This window comes from Archocentrus centrarchus, chromosome 1 (assembly GCF_007364275.1).
Source record: "Archocentrus centrarchus isolate MPI-CPG fArcCen1 chromosome 1, fArcCen1, whole genome shotgun sequence".
In the NCBI taxonomy this organism is placed as follows: Eukaryota; Metazoa; Chordata; class Actinopteri; order Cichliformes; family Cichlidae; genus Archocentrus; species Archocentrus centrarchus.
Window position 1 is genome coordinate 38,602,912 of NC_044346.1, and position 23,655 is coordinate 38,626,566.

The 23,655-nt window shown below is 45.2% G+C and overlaps 2 protein-coding genes across 3 annotated transcripts in view; both read right to left on the reverse strand.

Annotated features, from left to right (window-relative positions):
- Positions 1 to 1,331: 1,331 nt before the first annotated feature.
- The window catches only part of LOC115789851 (E3 ubiquitin-protein ligase DTX1-like), a 70,506-nt gene continuing 48,182 nt past the window's right edge, over positions 1,332 to 23,655 (reverse strand). Inside the window, exons 13-14 of one of the 2 annotated variants that reach the window (XM_030743416.1) lie at positions 2,680 to 2,824; positions 1,332 to 2,466 (exon numbers count right to left, since the gene is read on the reverse strand). In XM_030743416.1, coding sequence (XP_030599276.1) covers positions 2,440 to 2,466; positions 2,680 to 2,824 — 172 coding nt within the window. In that variant the 3' untranslated portion in view covers positions 1,332 to 2,439. Of the gene's footprint in view, positions 2,825 to 23,655 lie in introns of both variants that reach the window. The other variant, XM_030743425.1, reaches the window with a different exon arrangement.
- On the reverse strand, positions 2,687 to 22,730 carry dtd1 (D-aminoacyl-tRNA deacylase 1). Its single transcript, XM_030743448.1, has 6 exons — positions 22,578 to 22,730; positions 20,820 to 20,910; positions 20,031 to 20,266; positions 18,386 to 18,483; positions 10,501 to 10,665; positions 2,687 to 2,824 (listed from the first exon to the last, which is right to left on the reverse strand). Exons 1-5 carry the CDS (start codon positions 22,618 to 22,620, stop codon positions 10,510 to 10,512), a joined length of 624 nt encoding a protein of 207 aa, XP_030599308.1. The 5' UTR covers positions 22,621 to 22,730; the 3' UTR covers positions 2,687 to 2,824; positions 10,501 to 10,509.

Consider the following 23,655-nt stretch of genomic DNA (forward strand, 5'->3'; position numbering starts at 1 on the left):
CTTATACAACAGTCGTTAGGTCGTGTGGGTTGATTTGACCGGTGCCTGCTCGCTCGCTGCAGGTCTGAGTCCACAGAGATGACACGGACCGCAGATTCCAGCCTCGGCCATTTCTGACGGGTTTTTAATGCAGTGCTTTTGAGTGAAACCGAACTTAAGGATAATGGATAATACTCGATCCCAGCCAAGCGGGTTTCTTGATTGTGGGGCCTGAGGTTTCATATAAATAGCACTGGAAACTTTCCAGCAAGAATGGAAAAAAGTGGTCAGGGCTCTAGGCAACTGGTTTCATTGTGCTTTATTAACCCTTCAGAGCAAAGAGCTGGGAGTGATCCTAGAGGCAGGCGGGATACGAGCGACGCTCCCGCATCAGATTCTGATGAGGCCTGCACAGCTTTCTTTTAAATCAGATGGACATTGTTTACTCTCCCATGATGACGCAGACATGATTCAAGGCCTTTAATCTGCCATGAAACCAGTCCTGTCTAACTTCTAAAGCCAGCTCAGACCGGGCATGGAGTTTCTAAACAGGCTGAATTCCCCCAAAACTCCCAGACGCAAGAAATAACTGTGGGGAAGGAGGGAAGAGGAAGGAGGAGGAGTGTGGGTGGGGAGGAGGGGGCGACAAATTAAATCCAGTTAAATTGTTTTTCCATAGCCAGCAGGCTTGGCAAAGGACTCTCTCACACACACAAGATGGAAGATAAGTTGTAGAAAAGACAAACCAGAAACAGCGCGGCTTCAGATGTAGGAGAATGCCTGGAATTTAACCCAGTTTCCCATGTCCGACTGACACCGCGCCCACTGCCCTGCCCCACATCAACACACACACAAACAGGTGACTCCCCACAGTGAGACATCTGTCCTGCTCAACCCTGCCCTGGTCCAGCCCTCGGAGATGTTTGTACAGTACATCAATAATCCACACGGCCCGCCTCCTCCTTCCTCTGGCACCGGGATCACAGTGCAGCCACTGCAGAGGAACGCTGCAGTTCTAGCCCAATTTGAAGCACCAAGGATAGGTAACTAGCTAGCAGACATATCTGGGTCATGTGTTCCCTCTCAGAGAGCCCCCACGACCAGAATACAGCAGCTCCTCTTCCTCGCCACCACAACCTCAAAGCAGTGAGGAAGAGGATGAGGGGTAGAGTACGGTTGGCCAAGAATAGACAAAAAAAAAAAAAATAAGGGGAGCTAAAGTTGGGACAGTACAGAGAGGCCAGGTGGTGATGCTGAAAGGAGAAATAAGGACAAGCCTCCCTGCTGTGTGCATGAAAACAGGCAGAATAAAACAAACAGCGGGACACACTTTTTTTTTTTTTTACATCTTTATAAAAACGACAACAAAACGTACATTCAGACCCGCCGCGTGACCGCGTCACGCTGAGAAACGTGAATAAATAGCTGATGAGCTTTCGTGATGTCAGAGTTTGTCACACTGATGTGTCACTGACAGTGAAGCACAGCTGGCCCCTCCCCACAGGTGTAAAGCACAGGTAAGCGAGACAGCAGTCACAGCAACTTGATCCTGGGCTCAAAATCGACTACAGTATCGAGCACAGTGAGACCAACAGGTCACATGACAGGATTTAAAGTCCAACTGAAATCACGAGTCCTCAGCTTTGTGCTGTTAAAATGACTTTAAATTGCAGTTATTTTTTTCTATTAGTGAAAAGAAAATAATGATTTGGGGCATCAAAAGCACCCTGGCAGCCTCTCTGCTAGCAGGTCAGGGTGGGTCACTTTGCTAACTAGCTAGTAGACAGCAGTTAGCCAGCATTCAGCTGGTTAGCCAAACTAATGTTGTTAGCAAAGTCAGAGTGCAGCATCATGCCTGCATGTATCTGGAGATTTAATGCAGGCTGCTGCTTCTTCGGGGTTTAGCTTTAGGCTGCTGTCTGCATGTTAGCGATGTAGCTTCTGAGTCTGCGCAAAGGTGCCTGAAACCTACGCTCTTATCACCGGCCAGCAGGGGGCGACTCCTCTAGCTGCAAAAAAGCTGGCCAGTTGAGCAGAAATGTGAGAAAACTTCATCTGTGACCTCAGTAAATGCTCTGCTGATGAGTTTATGGGCTCTGCTGCTAGTTTCACGTCTTCATTACTATAACATGATGTTGATTTTTATGGCCCAGTTTGAGGAGAGAGCAGGCACACGTCCACAACTTCACTAACCAATGGGTGACTTCACAGAAGCTGCATCTTTCCTTTATATAATGTCTTCGCACATAAACCCTAAACCTGCTTGTTTTGGCTATTTTTCCTCAACAGTGCTGTTTCACTTACTGGACAGACTGTCGTAGCAATTTCAGTTTGACCTTAAACAGTAAAATAACCTCTTAGACCTAAAAAAAAAAAAAAAAAAAAAACCACGATGTTCCTGCAGTATGAACTTGGAGCTGAGCTGAGCTTCAGGGTCAGAGTCGTGTCTCTAAGCAGAGATTAAGTCAGAACAGACAGAGAGAAAGAAAAGAGGCAGATGGAGGCAGAAACATGGAAAAAGGCTGTGAGGGGAAAAGAAAAGAATAAATAAAGCTACTGGGCTGCATGGTGGGATGATGTAGTCTTCCTGTATCACCCATGCTGAATCTCCCCTTATAAATCTAAGAAAACTGCACGGTCACATGACCAGACGTCCTCTGTGCTACATCTAGCCGGTCCTATCTGAGGGTGGAGAAGAGATTCCAGGGGCACGATGTTCTGAAACAGGCTGAAAAAATCCTGCAGATTTCCAAACAGGAAGGACAGTCCAGGATCAGGTGAGAGTCGCTGAGGTTGTGGCCTTCCTGAGGAAACTGGGCTCACCGTCACGTCCCCAGTGTGACATCTGCATGAGAGATGGAACAGCAGTTATTTTAGCCTCTCTTTATCTTTCTGGGATTTTAACATTTTTGAATGTTAAAATATATGACTTCATTAGAAATTTATTTTGACGCAAAATGGAAGTAAAAATATGACCTCTGATTGGCTCTGATTGGGGGGGGGGGGACTGGAGCCTATCCCAGCTGTCATAGGACGAGAGGCAGGGTACACCTGTACAGGTCACCAGCCTGTCGCAGGGCCAGCACAGAGAGACAGACAGCCATTCACACTCACATTCACACCTATGGGCAATTTAGAGTGACCAATTAACCTAACCCCACTAACTGCATGTCTTTGGACTGTGGGAGGAACCCACGCAGACATGGGGAGAACATGGAAACTCCACACAGAGAGAGAAGCCTGGGCCAAGGTGGAATCGAACCCAGACCTTCTAGATGTCATCCTAGCTGTGAGGCAGCAGTGCTAATTAAAAACAAAGAAATCTTGTTGGGAAAATTAATGCAAAAATTTATTGTTTTATCCAGATTTGTTCATAATCCCTGGAAGCCAAATCCAGTGATTCCAGTATCACCCCCCACCCACCCCCTGACTTTCTCCCCACTTTCCCGTCTACTCTCTGTACTCTCCTCCCACTTAACAGCTGATAACATGAACACTACATCTAAAAATAAACAAAAACATGGAAAACCATGTTCATTCAGTTAAATAGCAGGAATACCTATGCCAGATACTCAAATCTAATCACGCAGATTTCTCACTGATTTCTTCATGTGCAGCTTTATTTGTTTATTTCCTGTTAAAATACAATGAAATAAAAATTACTGAAGGTTTAAAGTGCAGCCGTCATTTTAGGCGAGCAGACACAAATTCAGAAGTCTGCATTTTATTGCCAGATCTGGACAAAAATGCTGACCGTAGCAATAAAAACAAAATGTAAAAATGCAGTTTTGTGTAGTCTGAATGTGTCTGACAGACCTGAGAACAGTTACAGCTGTAGTTATCCGTGTGGGCTGGAAACTGGTCACAGCAGCTGAAACCTTCCTGTACTGGAAGCTGTTCTATCTGCAGACAGGAAGGACGAGCAGAGGAGATCGCGGAGGGCCGTCACGGTTTGCTCCTTCGGTGGAAGGCGCGCACGGCTCATGTTTAAGTCAAAGCAAACCTCGGGAGCACCGGTTCCCCTTTTAAAATATGCAGCGACAGAGCCGAACAAGCGCCGCCGCTGCACGACATTTCTCCCCCCCTCCATCACTACAGCACGCAGACTTCCAGAAGTGCTGTGTGAGCGCTCCCTCGCTGCAACATCGAGATCACTCGCACCTTCTCTCACATTTCACCCACCCCACCCCCACCCCCGGCTCCTGGTCAGACACAAAGACCTTATGTAACGAGGAGCTGAAGCCTCCAAGACTTGGGGAACATGTTTACCCAATGTGCAATTTGGGATTAACAGTGCAGCCCCCCCTGCTGTGGAGGAGTTTGGGGGAGGACACTGCATCATCATCATCATATTTCTGAGGAGGTTTTGAGTGTGTCATTGTACCTGCTGAGGTTTTGTTTGAGCCATGAGAAGCTAACAGGAACTATCAGGCACCTGGATGAGGATCACTCAGGAATTAAGAGTGAAGAGGATAACTCCATTTTTCATACAAGATATGAAAATGCTGATTTAGTCAGTAGAAGTCCAAAGCTTTGGGATCAGGATTTCTCAGAGCACCCTCAGAGGCATCATGGCTCCAATCAGGAGCCGTTATCAGAGGAACATGTGACCGTTATTTGGTTGCAGCAGGAATTCCTTTGGCGATATCAGGCTGTATAAAACATATTCCTTCACCGGTCACTTCATTAGGTACACCTTTCTAGTACTGAGTTGGACCCCCTTTTCCTTTCAGGGCTGCTTTAATTCTTCATGGCACAGATGCTGGAAATCTTCCTCAGGTATTTTGGTCCATATCAACATGACAGCATCACAGAGTCGCTGCAGATTTGTCGAATGCACGTCCACGATGAGAGTCTCTGTTCTGAGATCTGATGATTACGGAGGTCATTCGAGTACAGTGAACTCATTTTTCATGTTGAAGAACCCACTTTGACGTGACTCAAGCTGCTGGAAGCAAGACGGGTACACTGTGGTCATAAAGGGATGGACATGGTCAACAATACTCAGGCGGGCTGTGGCATTTAAAATGGTGCTCGTTGGTTCTAAGGAGCCCAAAGTGTGCCAAGACCATATCTCCCACACCATCACACCACCACCAGCCAGAACGGTCGATACCAGGCAGGATGGAGCCATGTTTTTCATGCCGTTTATGCCTACCATCCAAATGTTGCAGCAGAAATCGAGACTCATCAGATCAGGCAACATTTTTCCTTGTGTGAATTGTAGCTTCAGTTTCCTGTTCTCAGCTGACAGGAGTGGCAGCTGGCGTGGTCTTCAGCTGCTGTAGTTTCTCTGCTTCAAGGTTTGATGTGAGACGCTTGAGAGACGCTCTTCTGCACACCTTGGTTATAACGAGTGGTTATTTGAGTGACTGTTGTCTTCCTGTTAACTCAAAGCAGTCTGGTCCTTCTCCTCTGACCTCTGGCATCAACGAGGCATTTTCTTCCAGAAAACAGCCGCTCACTGGATCTTCACTCTTTTTCGGACCGTTCTCTGTAAACCCCTGAGATGGCTGTGTAGGAGAATCCCAGCAGAGCAGCAGTTTATGAAAGCCCGCCTGCCACCAACAACCACACTGCATTCACAGTCACTTAAATCACTTCATTCTGATGCCCAGTTTGAACTTCAGCTTGTCCATGTCTACATGCCTAAATACACTGAGCTGCTGCCATGTGACTGGCTGATTAGATATTTGTGTTAACAAGCAGTTATACAGGTATACCTAATGAAGTGGCCAGTGAGTGTTTGCGGCACTTAGAAATGAGGTGCTTCCAGACAATCCTGAACCCAAACTCTGAACACGTGACTTCCTCCAGACCAGTTACTGCTATGTTCTAACCAGGTGATGAGCGCCACCTTCACGACAACGAAACACTGACTGTAAGCTCGTGAACCCTTCCTAACCCGTTAATCTCACCCCTCTGGTGTCAGTCATGCTTCTGTCTGCATGCAACTAAACTGCACTGAGCCATCTTTGTGCACGGGGATCAGGAAGCATCGCTGCCAGTTTGAGGGCATATCCATTAACGTGCACGTGTGCCGGAGGGTTCACAGAGGGAGAGGAGCTGTGCTGCGGGAGTCTGCAGCCTCAGCAGGGAGAGCAGAGGGGACACAGAGAGCTGACTCAATGCCTCCCCATCTCTGTTCTCCCAGAACTCGTCTGTTTTTGCACTAGTAAACAAATACTGAAGGCAAATAACAACCCCCCAGCACACACACACACACACACACACACACACACACAAAACCGCCCCCCCGATGCCGCACATAAGCAGCACAGAATGAGAAACAAACAGGTCTGTCTCTCATGAAGGTTGCCCAGTTTCACCGCAATGTCAACAAAAACAAAGAGATCAGGCACAGATGGAAAAAAGGGAGACGTGGAAAACAAGCACTGTAACTGCTTCTCGCTGCACATTTAAAGACGCCATATTGCACATGACACCATACACTAATATAATAAATGGGACATAACTATTTTTGGGAGGCGACGGCATTTGTCGACAGTGCAAAAGACAAAAACTCCCTCACAGATGCAAAGCTGCTTCTTTCTCAGAGTTTCAGCAAATTTAAGCATCAGACTCAAATTTAGAAGAACATAAAAACCAGCAAAGTACAATAAAGGTTATTTAAAACACACCTGCCTATAACTGGAGTCAGAAACAGGAGAACAGAAACGTAGCTTAGAAGTGCTTTGACGGCCAATGCAGCCATCCATCCATCCAAAGGTCTGTGCCACACAGCACACCATATTATTGGTCAACTAATTACAGTAAAAATGATCCAAAAGGGCGCAGCAGCAGAAACACGGTGGAGAGGTCCAGTTCAGTGGCTTGAATCAGCAGAGCTGAGTAACAGCTGCATTAGGACACACCTCACAGAGTAATCACACTGCTGACTTTGAGTTTTAACAAAATCCAAACAGGTGAGCTTTAAAAACAAATCACCTCCTCTAAAGCTGCTGTGAAGTTTAAAACCAGCCACTGAAACTAAAACTATTGTTGTATCAGGATGTAAACGTGTTTATTTCTGCTGTAATGTTCAGCAGTTTAACATGGGAGTCTATGGGGACGGACTCACCGCTGCAGCCTGCCTCGAGTGGACATTAGAGGAACTGCACGTGAGTGTTTGAGCCCACATGGTTGCCACATGATCCTCTGATTAAAGGACAATTCTGGTCTATTTTAACCTTCATGCTCACATTGTAATCACCACCTTAGAAATGAGAAGTTGCACAAAACAGCTAATATCAGGTCAGAAAGCGCACACTCCAAAACTGGGCCTTGTAATTTATGCTTTCTGTGTGATTCCCTTCACGGACAAGGGCCAGAGAAATGTATGTATTCAGTCTCACCGTTGGAGCCTAGAAAAAAGATGTACGCATTTAGTTTTGCACACCTCTTTGTGTTACATCTGAAGAAGCTACAGATACATGTTGGTATTTTTTTTTTTAAGTCTCTGGATCACTACAATAAAGGACTTTTATTACTTGGTCAAACGTACCTCGAGCACCGAGGCCTGTATTTTTTAATTCCATGTTTTGGTAAAAATCCTCCAATTTTCCAAAACATGACTAATTTTAAAAGTTTGATTTGAGGAATTATCCGCCTGAACAAAAAAAAAAAACCAAGAAGAAAAGACGAGCCAGCCGAGACGCTTAACTCTCCATATGGTCACTGAAAGCTGTTGCAGCAAGTAAAAAGCCATTTTATGAGCTGGAAATCTTGTTTGCTGTGACCCCTCCAGCAGAAACACACACACACACACACACACACACAGTGATGTGTGTGGATGAGCATGCAGGGTAATTAAGTCGGCCGGCGAGCTGTCCTGTTGTGACTGATGGAGTTCCAGTGGTACCAGCCTTGGCAGACACATTCCCATATTTACACTTGGTTTGTTTCTTTAATTTCTTGGATCGATTCATCAACTTCCTTCTGCCAAGACTGGAAGAGCTTTCCAGGTTACATCACCGCTCCCAAGCTTTCGGAGCTGCCTCCGAAACGGCCAACAAACAGTAACTGCAGCTTTGCAGAAGCAAATAAAAAGAATCAGACATACCGTATTTTTCGGACTATACGTCACTCCGGAGTATAGGTCGCACCAGCCAAAAAATGCATAATAAAGAAGAAAAAAACATATATAGGTCGCACTGGACTATAAGTCGCGGGGGGGGGGGGGTTATTTAATAAAATCCAAGTTAAGGTAACATGAACAGTTATTCAGATAACTAACATAAAGAACATGCTTACAAGTTTATCAAACCATTTTTATCAAAGTTTATCTCACTCCAAATCATCAAATCCATTGAACTCTTCATCCTCTGTGTCACTTATGAACAACTCCGCCAACTCCGGAGGTGGACGAAGCGCCACTTCCTCTTCTTTGTCGCTTTCGTCAGTCTCGTCCTCAGTTACAATTATTCCAGCCTTTTTGAATCCCAGCAGGATGCTTTCGGTTTTCACTGAAGCCCATGCTTTGCTGATCCATTCAATGACTTCCGAGAACGTTGCGTGGCGCATTCTCCCGGTTGCCGTGAAGCTGTGCTCTCCATCCATCATCCACTGCTCCCACAGGTGACGCAATACTGCCTTAAAGCTGCGGTTCACAGAGATATCAAGTGGCTGGAGTATTTTAGTTAAGCATCCAGGGATGATGGCAGGTATGGTGTTGAAAACTTTTAATTTATCTTTGAACTGTGGCGTGATGTGCGCTCACATGCTGTCCATCACAAGCAGGGCTTTGCGTGTTCTAAAGAAGCCATCCGGACGCTTAGTGTAGCACTTCGTAAGCCATAAGTTCATCATTTCTTGATCCATCCACCCTTTCTCATTCACGGCGACGGCAACTGAGGGGGACTGGATTTTTGGCATGGTTTTTCGTTTGAAAATGACCATTGGTGGCAGTTTTGATCCATCTCCACAACATGCCAGCACCACTGTGAAGTGTGATTTTTCATGACCAGTTGTTACTATATTCACACTCTTTTGCCCTTTCTCCGCGACACTTCGGCCCATGGGAATGTCAAACGTGAGGGGGACCTCATCCATGTTAATAATATGATCTGGAGTCACGTTGTGCTCAGTTACATGCTTTTCAACAAACTACCTGGGCGTGGAGACGCAACTGCACTGTTGACAAGCCTCTCCCGGCTGCACGTTGTTCAAGCACCCATGTGCGAACTCGTTCCTCTAGCTGTGGCCACCTAGCTTTTAGCCCGCGATTAGCTTTTTTAGTTTTCTTCATTGCAGTAAGAGTAACCTCCGCTTTTCGCCAGTCCCTCACAAGTTTCTCGCTCACTCCGAACTTTCTTTCTGCTGCTTGATTACCATTTTCGGCTGCATATTTCACTACTTGCAGCTTGTAATCTGCAGAATATGATTTTCTTTTCGGTGGCATTTTTTTTCCAGCCCTTCTCAGTTGTCTTTATAAGTTACCGGTAATGTTGAAACTTTAAATTTTCAGTGGTACAAAAGTAGCAGGTACCGTACACAAGCCTAGAGCGCCCTCTTGCGGTTTTCAGTGTAAAAATAACAAACATGTGAAATTACCATATCTAACATTCCGGGTTTTTTTTTTTTTGTCAAAAACGCCTAAAAATGTACCGTATTTTTCGGACTATAAGTCGCTCCGGAGTATAGGTCGCACCCCCAGCCAAACTATGAAAAAAAGTGCGACTTATACTCCGGAAAATACGGTAATATGCATGCAATACCCTGTGCTTATGGTTCAGCACTTCGGTATTTGATTGATCTGAATTATCTTCAAATATAATAAATTGCTCTGCTCATTTCCAGCTCCATATTTATCCTGCAGGTCTCTTACTAGAGTTTGTATGAAAGAGAATTAAGGCCACAAAAAGATTATCATAAGATTTTTTCTGTATTATGAAATAAATTGTGAGAATTCAGCGAAACTGTCAGAATAAAGTTGTCGTTTGATAAATGCTTCATCTGGATGACTCCGTGTTTAAAGCATTTCTCTTCAGCACATGTAAGCAGGATGGTAATAAGTATTCGGACTCCAGATTCCAGCTTTATTTCCTGCAGTGTGTTTAAACCTGTTTTTGTGTTTTTAATGTGGCTATAAGACTTCTGTAGCTTTACATGTTCAAATTAGTCCTTATTTATCGGACTCTGGGCCTCAGTGCAGCCCCTCAGTTCATCCTCTGTCTCAAACAAGCTGTCTTAGCTCCTCCCCTTCAAGCCAACATTCATCTGATTGGGTCCCTGTTGTAAACAAAATGACGTCATGCAGATCCCAGAGTTGGGAAAATAATGTGTGACCCTAAGTGTTTATAGCAGTCTGAAGCCTGAAGATATTACTTGTACATACACTGATGTCATTATTTGAAACTCTGGCCATTTTTAATGTGAGCATCCATAATAGATGACAGGAAAAAGCGTAACAGGCCACCCTTTAGGATGAACCTTTATTCAGTGATAAATAATTGAAGACTCATAAAGACAGACAGGTCTGTGTTCACCTGAACACACCCTGCATTATAACTGACTCCTCACCTCGATGACCTAGGGCTCCCTCTCTGAAGACACGTCACCCTCTGCCCCACTGCTGGCGTTGGGGTCCTGCCGGGAACGCGGGGCCCCCTTTTCCCTGCCGGACTCCGAGGGGCCCTTGGAGCGGGTCTTCTCTTTCCTCTGCTGCTGCTTTTCCTGCTTTGATAGCTGAGAAACGAATGAGAAACAGAAAAGGCTGGGTCAGAAATACAACAGCAGTAATCCAACAACTGCATCACTCGGTTTAAAACAGGAGCTCAGCTTTTAGGGTCAGCGGGGCTCATGGGATGGAGATGGTGTGGGTTTGTAAAACGTAACCAAGCGGAAGCATATAAATAAAAAATTAAATAGGACCTAAAACGGACCCTTGTGGTACACCGCAGGTAATCTGAGCCGTAGATGATGTAATCTAAAAGAATCATTTCAAGCATTCCTGGATCCCGATCCAGTATTTTCACATCCATAAGCTCTCTCTTTTTCTCCTGCTAACAAACAACCCAGTCACATGACCTCACTGGAATAACAACACTAATTTATGGATTTTTCTTCTTTCTAAAAGTCTAAACTTTTAAAGTTTAACATTTTCCTTTCCTTTCAGTTCCTTTTCCTTCTCTGCAGCTGAAAGCCTCCTGGTGGTCCCACCATGAACATGCTGCATCATGACTTGCAGATCGTGACCTTTGCAGTGTACTCAGTATTCACCCAAAGGTCCTGACATGCATGACAATTCCAACAATTAATTAAACCAAGCAGCAGCAGCAGGCCGGGCCAGCACTCCACATTTGTGATACATGACTACGTGCATTCTGCCGGCATTTGGAGCTATTCTGAGCTGTCATATGATCCCCTCAATGAGTCTATTGTTGTGACTGCATGCACTGCCTCGCTTCAAAATAGCCCTTCACAGTGACACTCAGCACGACTAATCACTACTCTAACAATCAGAGCTGCTCCTGCCTCTTCCTCACAGCTCACAGAACAGTGGTGATGAAGTAGGTATGGCACCTGTCATCCGAAATACTCCGGAAACACAGAGTAAAACTTTTATGGCTGCAAGGGAAATATTTATGAAGTGAATGTCATCTTAAAAATCCAAAGCATTGCATAAGACATTACATTATTCAAAGAGTACAAAAAAGACAGTGTTATTCCCAGCTGCACCCATTAACATGCTGTAGTGTTGACTTAGTTCATATGCAGGCAGGTCTGTGAGTATTTGGACAGTGACACCGTTTTTCTAATTATGCCCTCAGTTGCTGCTTGTTTGTTGCCTCTCTGCATCCAGTTTGGTAATTAGTAACTAAATGTGACGCTCTGCTGGGCTGAGATCAGGCGACTGACTCGGCCACTGGAGGATATCCCGTTTCTTTGCTTTGAGAAACTCTCGGGTTGCTTTTGCAGTTTGCTTTGGGTCGTTATCCATCTGCAGCACGAAGCTCTGCCTGATCAGCTCTGCAGAGTGTGAGCAGAGAGTACAGGCCTGCACGCTTCACATTCATCCTGCTGCTTCTATCGGCATCAATAAAAGCTAATGGCATGGATCCACTGGCAGACACACGCTCATGCCATAACATAACACGGTAGACAGATGATGCTTTGGCTCGTGAGCCGTTTCTCTCCTCCTTCACGCTCTTCGTTTCCCATCATTCTGGTACTTTAGAGCTGACCGTTCAGGTTAGACTGAGTCTGATCTGTTCTTCCTGTGAAACCGCAGGTTTGCATCTTGTTGTAAATGAAGGCGTCTCTTGACTGTAAACTGACAGTGACAGCCTGCCTCGGTTTGATGCTGTGAGGTTGTTTTTCTTAACCATGGAAATAATTCTGTCCTCATGCACCTCAGCTGTCTTCTGTGGTCTTTCAGGCTGTTGCTGAGCTGCCAGTGTATTCCTTTTTTTTTAATTAATGTACCAGATTGTTGATTTGGATGCTCCTGAGGTTTTTGCTCTCTCCAACGATGGCTTCCTTCACTTGCATCTCCATCTCTTTGGACCTCACATCCCAGCAGTTTCCAAATAGGAGTTCACTTGGAATCAACTCCAAATCTTTCATGTGTTTAATCTGTCATGAAATAACGCTCCTCACACGGCTGTAATACAGCCTGTTAGTCGATCATCCAGTTTCTGAACGGTTATCAGAATACGATCATTAACCATCATGAATTAAAGCTGAAAGTCACATACTGACTGATATAACACTATCCTGGTGTAATGAGGTAAAACTACAAATATTCTACTGCTGTCCACATACTTATGGACCTGACTGCAGTATCAGGTGCCTGAAAACCAGGACACACACACACACACACACACACACACACACACACACACACACACACACACACACACACACACACACACACTTTCATCATCTCATTACAAACTGTGAGGAAACACATGTTTCTTACTTTGTCATAATCAACATTTCAAACGCTGCATTCAAACACAAAACTCTCCAACGTGAACGGCCAACATGAGCCAGCATTACACAACTCCTGTGTGTGTGTTGGGTCTCAGCCCAGAGTCTGAATCCAAATGCACAAACAGTAAGGTGAACAAACAGAAAACTCAGGACCCCTCTGCCATCGGGCTGCACCCTCCAGCGTCCCAAAGAGAACATCCAAACGGGATGATTTTCATTGCTCTGGATAACTCCATTGTTTGCTGGCCGCTTGACCCTGCAGTGGACTAAATCCCTGATTCATGGAAAGAAAGGAGCAGTGTCTGTTGGCTGTTGCTTCATTTCCCACCCCGTGCCAAGCGTAGCCTATTGGCTGGCCTTTTATCCCTCATGTTCAGTCTTGGCTTTGGCTCCTCAGCCCCCACAGCAAAACATCCCAAACAGACAAGATTAAAATTCTGAGGACTGCTTAATATCCCCCCCCCCTTGGGCGAGCGAGCCAAGCCCACCGAGGGGAGAGCAGCCAGAGCCGACCCGCAGCCAAGGCATAAGGACGCTAACCGGGCTCCACGGCAGTGAGCTGAATTCAGGAAGAAGGAAGCTCATTCTGATGGCAGGAGGAGGCTGACAAACAGCCATTCCCACCGCTGGTTTATGTTTCCATTACTGGACTCTTTCATTCATTCATTCATTCACAAACCCACGCCTGCACATACTCAAACCACAAAAAAAAAAAATAATATGCAAAAACATATTTTCATGATTCACAAAGTCACTGCAGAGAAAATCGACCGCAGATACAAAAATTTCACGATCACCTGATTAATCACACTTTGGAAAAACAGTGGATTAATCACCCTTAAAGAAAGAAGCTGAACAGAGTGATTGAACTGAATACACCCCCCCACACACACACACACACAAACACACAAAACCGATGGGGGGTGAAGCTGGACTTTTATGGAGGCGGGAAGTAAAAGAAACAACAGAAAGTCTCAAAATAATCATTTTATCTTCTTTTAATAATTGCAGGAAGACAAAATTGTAGCTGAAATTAAAATGTGGTGAACTGCACAGAGCTGTACGTTAAATTCTCACCTCAATAAAATTAATAACTAAAACAGCAAAAATGCATCAGTGGTACAAAATGGAGTCGTTAGAAAAATATAAATATTAACTAATGTTGCATGTTAATAAAACAGCTGCTGAACTGGTAACTATAATTTTTTTGGTTATTTATATAACTACGTTTGGTGTTTCTGAATAAGTTTTAAAATATGAGGCATTATTGTCACATTAATGTATAGATGTAGCATTATTTTATATTTGAAAAGTGTGTCTGTTTCACAGCTTTCCTCTAAGTTTACTTAAATGATGTGGAGGAAAAAACGTAAATATTAAATCCTGGCACGGTTCAGGAGCCTGAGAGCATCTTTGCCTTTTCTTTTCCTCCTCAGTTGTAAGTTTTTCTTTCAAAAAAAAAAAAAGGCTTAAAAATGAGAAGTAAGAAAACAAAACTTCCAAACTGTTCATTTAGTTCAGTTCTGGGACTTGTCAGTCCTGCAGAGCCGGTCCTCTGTGCTCACATCGTGACTTCTCACAAGCTAAAATGAATCAGCTGCTAATGTACTTTTCATCCAGCATCACACTGACGTCCCTTTCCCTAAAAGCACTGAGCATGAGAACCTGTCAAAGCTCCCTGCATGCAATCAAAATGATACACCAACCCTTTCAGCGCGCACCTTCAGAATAAAACTGTCCATTTAGAAAGGCGGCATCCCGGTTTGTCTCTGGTTTCCTGAAGCGTCCAGTGCAGCGGTGGGAGAGCGCAAGCACGTGGGCCGATGCTGCCAATCATCCGAAGCCCACACGTAACACCCCGTCTCTCTCACACACATGACTAAAACAAATGGGGGGGGACTTTCAGCTTCATCACGGGGGCGACTGAGTGAGACATCAGTCCGGCTCCGTGAGGGTGAGAGACGTTAATCATGAGGATGTGATGTGGCTGCTGTCTGAGTGCTTAAAGCTTCATTCTCGTCTTCCTAAAACTGCTTAAATAATCTCGTTTGTCTCCAGTCTGTAATCTGGGGGCAGTGTGGCCCCTGTGAACGCACGCGGGCGGCTGGGGTGCAGGGTCCAGCCCCAGCATCCCAAAAGGAAAACACAACCCCCCCCCCCCCCAACCCAACTAAAGATTGTTCAAAGCACCGGCTTTGCAGGTGACACGCCCATCTTTCTTAAATACATTAATCAGTCATAGTATATTTGTGACATTAAATAACAGGAAATAGAAGTCGTTCTGCTCACAGCACAAACACGTTCTCCGAGCACGTTCTCCACCTGCTGCAGGTGGAACTCGAGCTCACAGCGGATCGCAGAACAGAACCAGGACTACCGTCCAAGTGGGCGGAGACTGCAGGGAAGCCTCGAGCGGATCAGCATGAGGCCGGGACACACGAGACCTGACGGCTGGAGCTAGGTAGTTAGAGGAAACTGAACTTTCAAAATAAGAGTTCAATAATTAACAGTCCTATGTTTAAAAAAGAAAAGTTAATTTTACACCCGACTGATAGGAAATATTGAATTTTTTTAATAACAAACTTTTGTCGTCTGCCTACGCTCGAGGATTTGAACATATTTCAGCACTTTGTGCGTCACGTTTCTATTCAGGCGCTCAGTGTGTGGCCCTCTGCTGTCTGCAGTCATGATGAACAAACAATCATTTTGCCTTTTCGTGAGCTTATTGAGTTCAATATTTCTGAGTTCTGCGTGCAGTCTGCATGTTCTCCCTGCGCCCGTGTGGGTTCTCTCCAGGTGCTCCAGCTTCCTCCCACAGTCCAGGGGAGTGTCAGGTTAACGGGAGACGCCGTAGGTGTGTACGTGAGCGTGAATGATCATCTGTCTCTGCGTTGGTCCTGCGACAGACTGGCGACCTCTCGACCTATAGGCTCGGGGATAGGCTCGAGCCCCTGCAACCCCTTTTTTCTGTTAAATACTTGAGTTTGAATTGAATTGATGTTGAATTTTTTAATGCATTTAAGCAAAAAAGTTGCTGAAAGCAAAATCTGTGGGTGCTAAACCAAAGCAATCAGCTGAGAGGGGCTAATTTATTTATTTATTTTAAACTTTGGCTTCATTTTGTTTAAATTTGAAGCATTTCTGGATTTCCATTTAGCCATCAGACATCGCACATGTGACCCTTTAAGAATCAGATGATGATGTGCGATTTTATACGGCTCAGATTTGTTTCTGACGGGCTCGTCTCACACTTACACCTAAATAAAGAGATGATGTCATCAGTTTGAGCAGAATAAACCACAACTTCAAAGAAACCTGAGCGGTGTGAATAATCCACGTTTCTTGTTCTTGTTAGAGTCTCATTAAAAACAGTGAAACATAAAAAGCTGAACAGGAGAGGAGAGCAAACACCGCCACCTAGTGGCACTTCATATGAAGCGCCTCCCAGCTGAGCCCCTCACAATCAGCTCAGCTTGTTTGTACAATAACTTTAGTGTATTTAATGAAGCCATTCAAAATTTTACCTTTGTATTACAAATATTTTCAGTTACGGGGCCTTTTTTTTTCATACAAAAACACTTAAATCAATTCTACACGCACTGCAAGAGTCTCAATCTAAAGATAAAATTGTTGCTTTGTTGAGTCTGGTTTGTCTGAGCCTGATTATTATGGGATGTATCCTAGTTTCAATAAACTGGACCAACTTCATGTCTGTAATGTCGATGAACAGAACAAACATCTTCCTGCTGTGATTCATTGTTCTGTCTTTAGACTGAAACCCGCCTGAGTGTGAAACTGATCTGGCTGCAGTTTTTAAACAGAGCTTAAATGTGTTTTTCAAACCTGAGAACGTCGTGTGGATAACGTCTGCTAAAGTGGGGACGTTCAGGAGGGAGTGTCTTCAGAGTCAGTTGGTTTTATATACAGAGTGTATATGAAACACACTCCCCTCCAAACGTACAGGAGCAGCGAGGCCAGTCCTTTATTTCTGCTGCAGACTGCAAACATTTAGATTTGATATAAAAACATGAATATGAGATAAAAGATGAAGTCCTCAGCTTTCTTTTCCAGGTGTTTCCATCTGGATCTGATCCACAGCTCAGCAGCTTTGGGCTGAAGCCGCCCGTTTTTCTTGTGAGCAAAAGTCTTGGAGCAGATAAACTTAAACTAGATTAAAGTGACTTCATATTTAGTTCCTTTACCTGCAGTAACTGCATCCAGCCTGTGACCCTCTGACATCACTAAACCTTTACATTCTTCTTCTGTGGTGCTTTTCCAGCTTTCCCTGCAGCCTCTTTCAGTTCCTGGTTTTGGGGGGGTCCTCCCTTCAGTGTCCTCTTTAGCAGCTAAAATGCTCTGTAGGGTTTAGTCTGAGACTAACTAGGCCGGTCTAACACCTTCCTGCCCCTGATGAGCTCCTGTGTGTGTTTGGGTCGTTATCCTGCTCATGATGAATCACTTTGTTCCATCTTTCTTTAAACTGACACACAAAATGTTTCTGTGGACTTCTGAGCTCATCGCACTGATGACATCACGGTGACATCACCTCCGCTGCGTTTCACAGATGAGCTCGTATGTTGGGGATCGCGAGCGGATCCTTTCCATCACCGTGGTAACGGTTCATCTCTGTCTCGTCCGTCCGTCAAACTTCGTCCCAGAGTTTCTGAGGCTCGTTCTTCTTCTGCTCTTCTCGCTCATTGGTGGTTCGTTTCTTCTGGTGAAGCCTCTGTGCTTTAGTTCATGAAGCCTTCTGTGAACAGGAGATGGTGATCCTTCACCCCTCCCTCTGGAGGCTGCTGCTGATGTCACTAACAGCTGTTTTAGGGTCTTTCTTGGTCTACCTGTTCCACACCTGTTACTTAGTACACCTGTGACGACTTTCTTCTTCAGGACCTTCCAAACGGTGGTACCGGCTCATGATGGTTCTTGGCTCTGGTTGGTTTTCCATCTTCTCCGTGTTTCCGTGTTGGTTCCTCCTCCAACTATAAATGCAGTCTGCACAGGCAGGACCCCAATCTGAGTGCAGACGTTCAGCCCTATTTATTGTTTGAATCATCATAACAGGACACACCTGGGCAACAAAACACACCTGTCAGTCAGTGGGTGGCTTCAGACCAAAGATGCTGAGCTGTGGATCAGATCCAGATGGAAACACCTGGAAATAAAAGCTGAGACTTTGATCTTTTTGTCTCATATTCATCTTTTAATGTCAAACCCAAATGTTTGCAGTCTGCAGCAGAAATAAAGGACTGGCCTCACTGCTCCAATACTGCTGGACAAATCAAAGTTAACTGTTGCAGTCTTTAAGTTAAAAAGGAAAATCAAATGTTATCTGTATCTAACCGCTCTGTCGTATCCTGTACTGAAAACAATCCTCATTGAAGGTCTGATTTTTATTCCATCTGGTAACTGAGGCAGTGAGATGATTCTGAGTGAAGGTACTCCTTTAACCCTTCATGCTCAGCTGTACCTGTTTGGGGTCTGTGGGTCCAGTCGGTGACGTCAGTTCGATGGTGACCGGTCCGTCGTTCTGAATGTGGACCTGCATGCGAGCCCCGAACTCCCCATCTACAGAACCAGGACGACAGAAATGAATAAAACTGTGAGACCAGTCAGATTGCAGTTCACAGCCATCAGCACTCGATGTTTCACCAACGTGGAGCTTTGAGACATTGGGGACGAAGGCGAAGGGGAGGTGCGAGGACAGGAAGTTCCAGCTTTTCCTTTCGTCCACCCGGTCCGCGAGATTAATGACACCATCTGCACGGTGAAGCTGCTGGGCCGTGGTGGACAAGCGCTGCATCATCACATTTTCTCTCTGGAGGGGGAGGCGTAAGGCTTCCTAATTAAGAAGCCTTACGCCTCCCTTACTGGGACAAGGTGTTCTCCTCACCTGCTCCCCGGTGGGCTGACCCACTTCACTGCCACCGTCACTGCCAGCGCATCGCCACACCGATAATCCGCCCCTTAAACGGCCGTGACCCCACACTGAGATGGGAACGCGGGCAATTAAATAGCAAAGAGCAGGAGCACTGGTCCAGGCCTATAATAACGGTGCCCTTTGACCTTTTGTTTCCAATTAGCTGTGACTCAGGTAACAGCGAGTCCTGCAGCCTCCTGGGACTCTATTAAGACCAGCCTCTCGAAAGACCTCCACCAAACTGACCATTTTTGATTTAAATAATTCATCTTATTCTCAGCTCCAAACAGCGACTCAGTATCAGCCGTGAAGGTTTAGGAGCAACTCCAGCAGGAGGAAATCACAGGATGTTAAAGCAGTGAAGATGCACTGATGGGAGTGGAAACTTCTAACAATGCGCTCATTAAAGCTGCAGCCTGTTCACTTCATTAACGACCAGCTTTCAACACAACAAGCAGACCTGCTGAGGGAGCGAGTGATCTGCTGCCTCAAATATTACAGTGCAGGTTTCAAGCATTTCTCTCAGACGTATCACGGAAATTCAGATTATCGAGAATGCTGCTACACATCACCAGAAGTCAATTAAACAAATTAACCTGTTTTTTTAATGAATGTCCTCTGAAGTGATGATGCCATTCACCAATATCCAACGCTGCAGCACCTGATTATCACTTTCACAGCTCTTAAATTCACACATAATATTTGTATGGACAGAGTTTCGACTCAGCTCAGTTTCAAACCAGCTGTGAAGCTGCAGTAACTTTAATAAAGTTCAAATTAAGTATTAAATAAATGTGAGAAAGAAAAACAAACTTACCAGTCGACTGTTTATTAGTCATAAAAACTGAACCCAGTCTTAACGAGGCCAAACACGGTCTGCACAAATACTGCGTGTGTTTAACAGCCACCTGAAACATGTGATCACAGTCTTCATTAATCAGACTGAGTTTTAAATGCAGCTGAAACGTGCGGCACTTTGCACACACAGAGCGTGGCGAACGTTAGCGGCGCTGACTTCGACCTTCCCTCCTCGCAGGCTGGCGTCCACATGCCTGAGCTGAGCGTGAACATCTGCACCCCGTCCGAGTCCCATTAACAGCTGATTTTGTACCAGCTCAGATAAAGAAGCTGCTTGTAAATCAAACTGCTGTTGGCAGGTTTGACTGACGCAGACCTGCATCTCCGTGTGACCCACCTTTAATGAGCTCTGGTTTGTAGGTGCTCCTCATGTTCTCCAGGATGCTGTTGTAGAAGGGCTGAGCGAGCTCTGCGGGCATGGCCAAGTGGAAGTCCGGCTTGTTGCCCTTCAGGACGCACTGCAGGGTGAACTGGCTCACGCACAGAACCTCGAAATCCCTCTCCATGACGCTTTTGCTCCACGCTCGGCCGTTTTCGTCTTCGAACAGCCGCAGGTTCAGGATCTTGCGTACCCTGAAACGTCGAGGTTGGAAGAAGACAGTGAGCAGCTGCTCTGCCCAGAGTTTTCTAATTCACATCCATCTTCATCTTTAGTTACTTTAGTTTTCTCGGTGCATTTCCTTCTTTCACTTCAGCTTTTAAAAAGTCGACCGTGATATTAACTGTTTTAATAAATGATGACCTCACCGCTGCAGTGACACGTGCCTAAATGTGACCAACTCTCACTTTGGAGACGCTCGTATGGATCCTACAAAGCTGCAGATTTTTTAATGAAGCCAAACAGCTGGAAGCAACAAACACTGTTAAATCAAAACCAGGATCAGGCTCCATTCACAGACACGTCTGTCAAATCAAACTGATGCTCATAGATCGGTGTCGCTGCTGAAGACATGCTGGGAGGGGTGATATGGGTGAATGATATTATGGGACCACTAGAATTACTGAAGATATTTAATTTTGCTAACGGAGCCTAAGAGAAGCTCATTCATCGCTTTGGTTTTGTGGTTTTATTTTATTTCTTTTTGTGATATTATATTTCAGAGCACTTTCTGGTTCCTGCACTCACATGTACTCAGCATCCTTCTGCGTGTCCTCCACAGACAGACCCAGCAGCACACACAGTCCACGTCCGATCGAGCTGACCTGCTCCTCGCCCACTGCAGGAAAACACAACAGAATGAAGACTCGCACAGAGAGACACCAGACCGTGCCAACAAAGAGCTCCACCGGCTCCAGGAAATCTGACCTCCTGTACAAAGGAGTTAATGTCAGAAACTGTTGGATTTTTAGGTTTTTCTGTCCTTAAAATTTTTGGTTGATTTCAAGCTTTCATGAAAATATTGCAGGCATCCTTTGGAAACGTATTTTTCATCGTGGACACCTGAAACGGAACCCAGCGGTGAACCGGCACTGCTCGGTGGTCTGGGGGTCATTTTGGCCTCCTGTGTACTGGAGCAGAATCCCCTCATACCACATGCAGCCTCGTTCACTAACCTGTGCACTGTTGACCTGCTTTTCCACCAATAATATCAGAGTTTCACTGAGTTTTTACTGGTGCACTCACAGCCGCAGCACTCCCTGTTGTTTCTATAATCTGGATGTAATATGAGACCATAGCTGACATGTTTTGTTCAGTAAAATTTCATATTTAATTCTGTTTCTGATTTTCCCTCATTTTCCTTTTTCCTGCAGGCCACTGACAGGCTTACCTTTCCAATTGGAGGTGTATTATGGCCTTATTGTTACAGTCACGTGTACTTTTGTGGTGGGACTGCACCGAATAAGCAGCCTGACAACACAAAGGAGCAGCTTCATTCTCCTCAGACTTCAGAATAAAAGCTTTTCAGCTTTTTTGTGTCTGTCAAAATGATTTTTATAATTACTGCTTTAATTAATGCACTCAAAGCAGCTGAAGTAAAACCAACACTCACACTGTGTGTGTGTGTGTGTGTGTGTTAACTGTGCTGCTCTTACTGAGAAATGCAGTTGTTGATGCCTGCTGTTCTTCAGCCTGTGGAAACCATCAAATTCACGTTTTTAACTATGAGTTTTTGTTTGTTATTATTTCTGTCAGGGCTCATGACGAAAACAGTCACCTCCGAGATGTCAGCATCTGAACAGAGACTCAAACCAGCAACCTGCTGGTTACCGGTTGGCTGCTCTAACGTCAGCTGTTTGCCCACCTGATATTTCGAGTTACCCACGAGATGGTGTCACTGAGGAAAAGTCAGGAGGAAGAGCTGAAGGTGTTAGGATTTTCACCGGGAGTGACCAGGAAGGACGGGATAATTAAGGAGTCCGTCAGAGGGACAGCTCAGGCTGGGCGGTTAGGAGGCAAAGAAAACCGCCTTTTTAAGCATATTTAGGTGAAAAAATAAAGTCTGACTGGTAAAATCAAAGCTGCAGACATTTTAAACATAATTTCTCAGTGAGAAAATAATATCGCCTGACATTAATGCTGTTGTGGATACAAAAAGTGTAACTCCACACACACCAGCATGTTTGCCCTCCAGCTGTTGTTACTGTTGCCCGCTGACAGGTGACAGGCTGCGGGGGAAACAGGCAGTCAGGGCTGTCACTCAGCCGTCAGCGCTGCAGACATCCAGAGGACACTTTCACTGCTATAATCCCCCCCGGGCTTCAGCAGTGGCAGTGGAGGATCTCAGCTGGAGAGGGAGCAGCTCATTCACTCTGCTGGCTCATGCTAACTCTGCTAGCTTAGCTAGAAAGAAGCGTCAGCGACGTAAACAAGCGGAAGCTGTGAGAAGCCTCGAGTTCAGGTGCGCTCACAAAGCGCAGCAACCCCGCTCATGTTAAAGCTTACCTGTCACAGTCGCCTTGGTGACCCTCTGAATGATAGCTTTCATTGTGGTGGTCGCGTTGGGGAGCACGTTGTCACAACTTCCGGGACCCAGCACCGCACACGGGACGATGTCGCCCTCTGGCGGTTAATTGCGGTAACACAGGTCCTGCGATTCCGGCGTGCGGGGAGGACCACGATCGTGCTGGCAATTTATGGAGACCCACGCGAGACTTTAACAACAGACAGTTTTACACTGCGGGCTGTCACGGCAGATAGAGTAGGAGTGGAATTATTTAAGTGTCCCGGAAACCCGTGAAGGTGAAGCTGTGTGCACAGAAGCTGCACCTGAGGAATGCAGCCCACTTTATAAAACCATGAGGCCAATTTATTGTTGCAGGTGGAGATGATTTGAATTACTTTTTATTCTGCTGTTTTGATTAATCTATAATAATACAGCAGAATATATTAGCATGTTTATATTTTAAAACCTACAAAATAAAAGCTTTAAAATAAATGGTTGGAGTGGTTGGAGGCCCCAAATTCAGATTTATTTTTTGCATATTGTAGCAAGGAAGTTGGAATATACATACAAACATACTACCCACATTCAGTTAGTTAGGGTCTGGTTACCTTATATGGAGGGCAACATACAATATTTGCACCCAAAATATATTAGTGTAGAAGTAGAAAACAGCAAAACAAGGAAATACTCAAAAAAGTACCAGTACATTAAAAAAGAGATGCCACATCTTTTCAGAACAGCTCTTAGGGGGAATAAATACAAAGAGAACTGGGCCCAAAACAGAACTTGAATTGAACTGCATTTCCAGTTACACCTGCTAGAAGGCTCAAACAGGTGGAACCAGGATCGGGGTACTGCAGCTGTGGCCTCACTTACACTTGGTTGGGCATTTGTGCCAACCTTCAGACCACCTGTCAAATGCAGGTACGTCTTATTGGTATGGTCTTCATGTTCCTCTCTGTGTTAAGTGGCTTTACTTGTATTCATCCCCATCCCCCAAATTGTTATATTATAATTGAATGGGAGCAGAACAAATGCATTTTGTATACTGTAACCACTCAAAAATTGCAAAGTTCA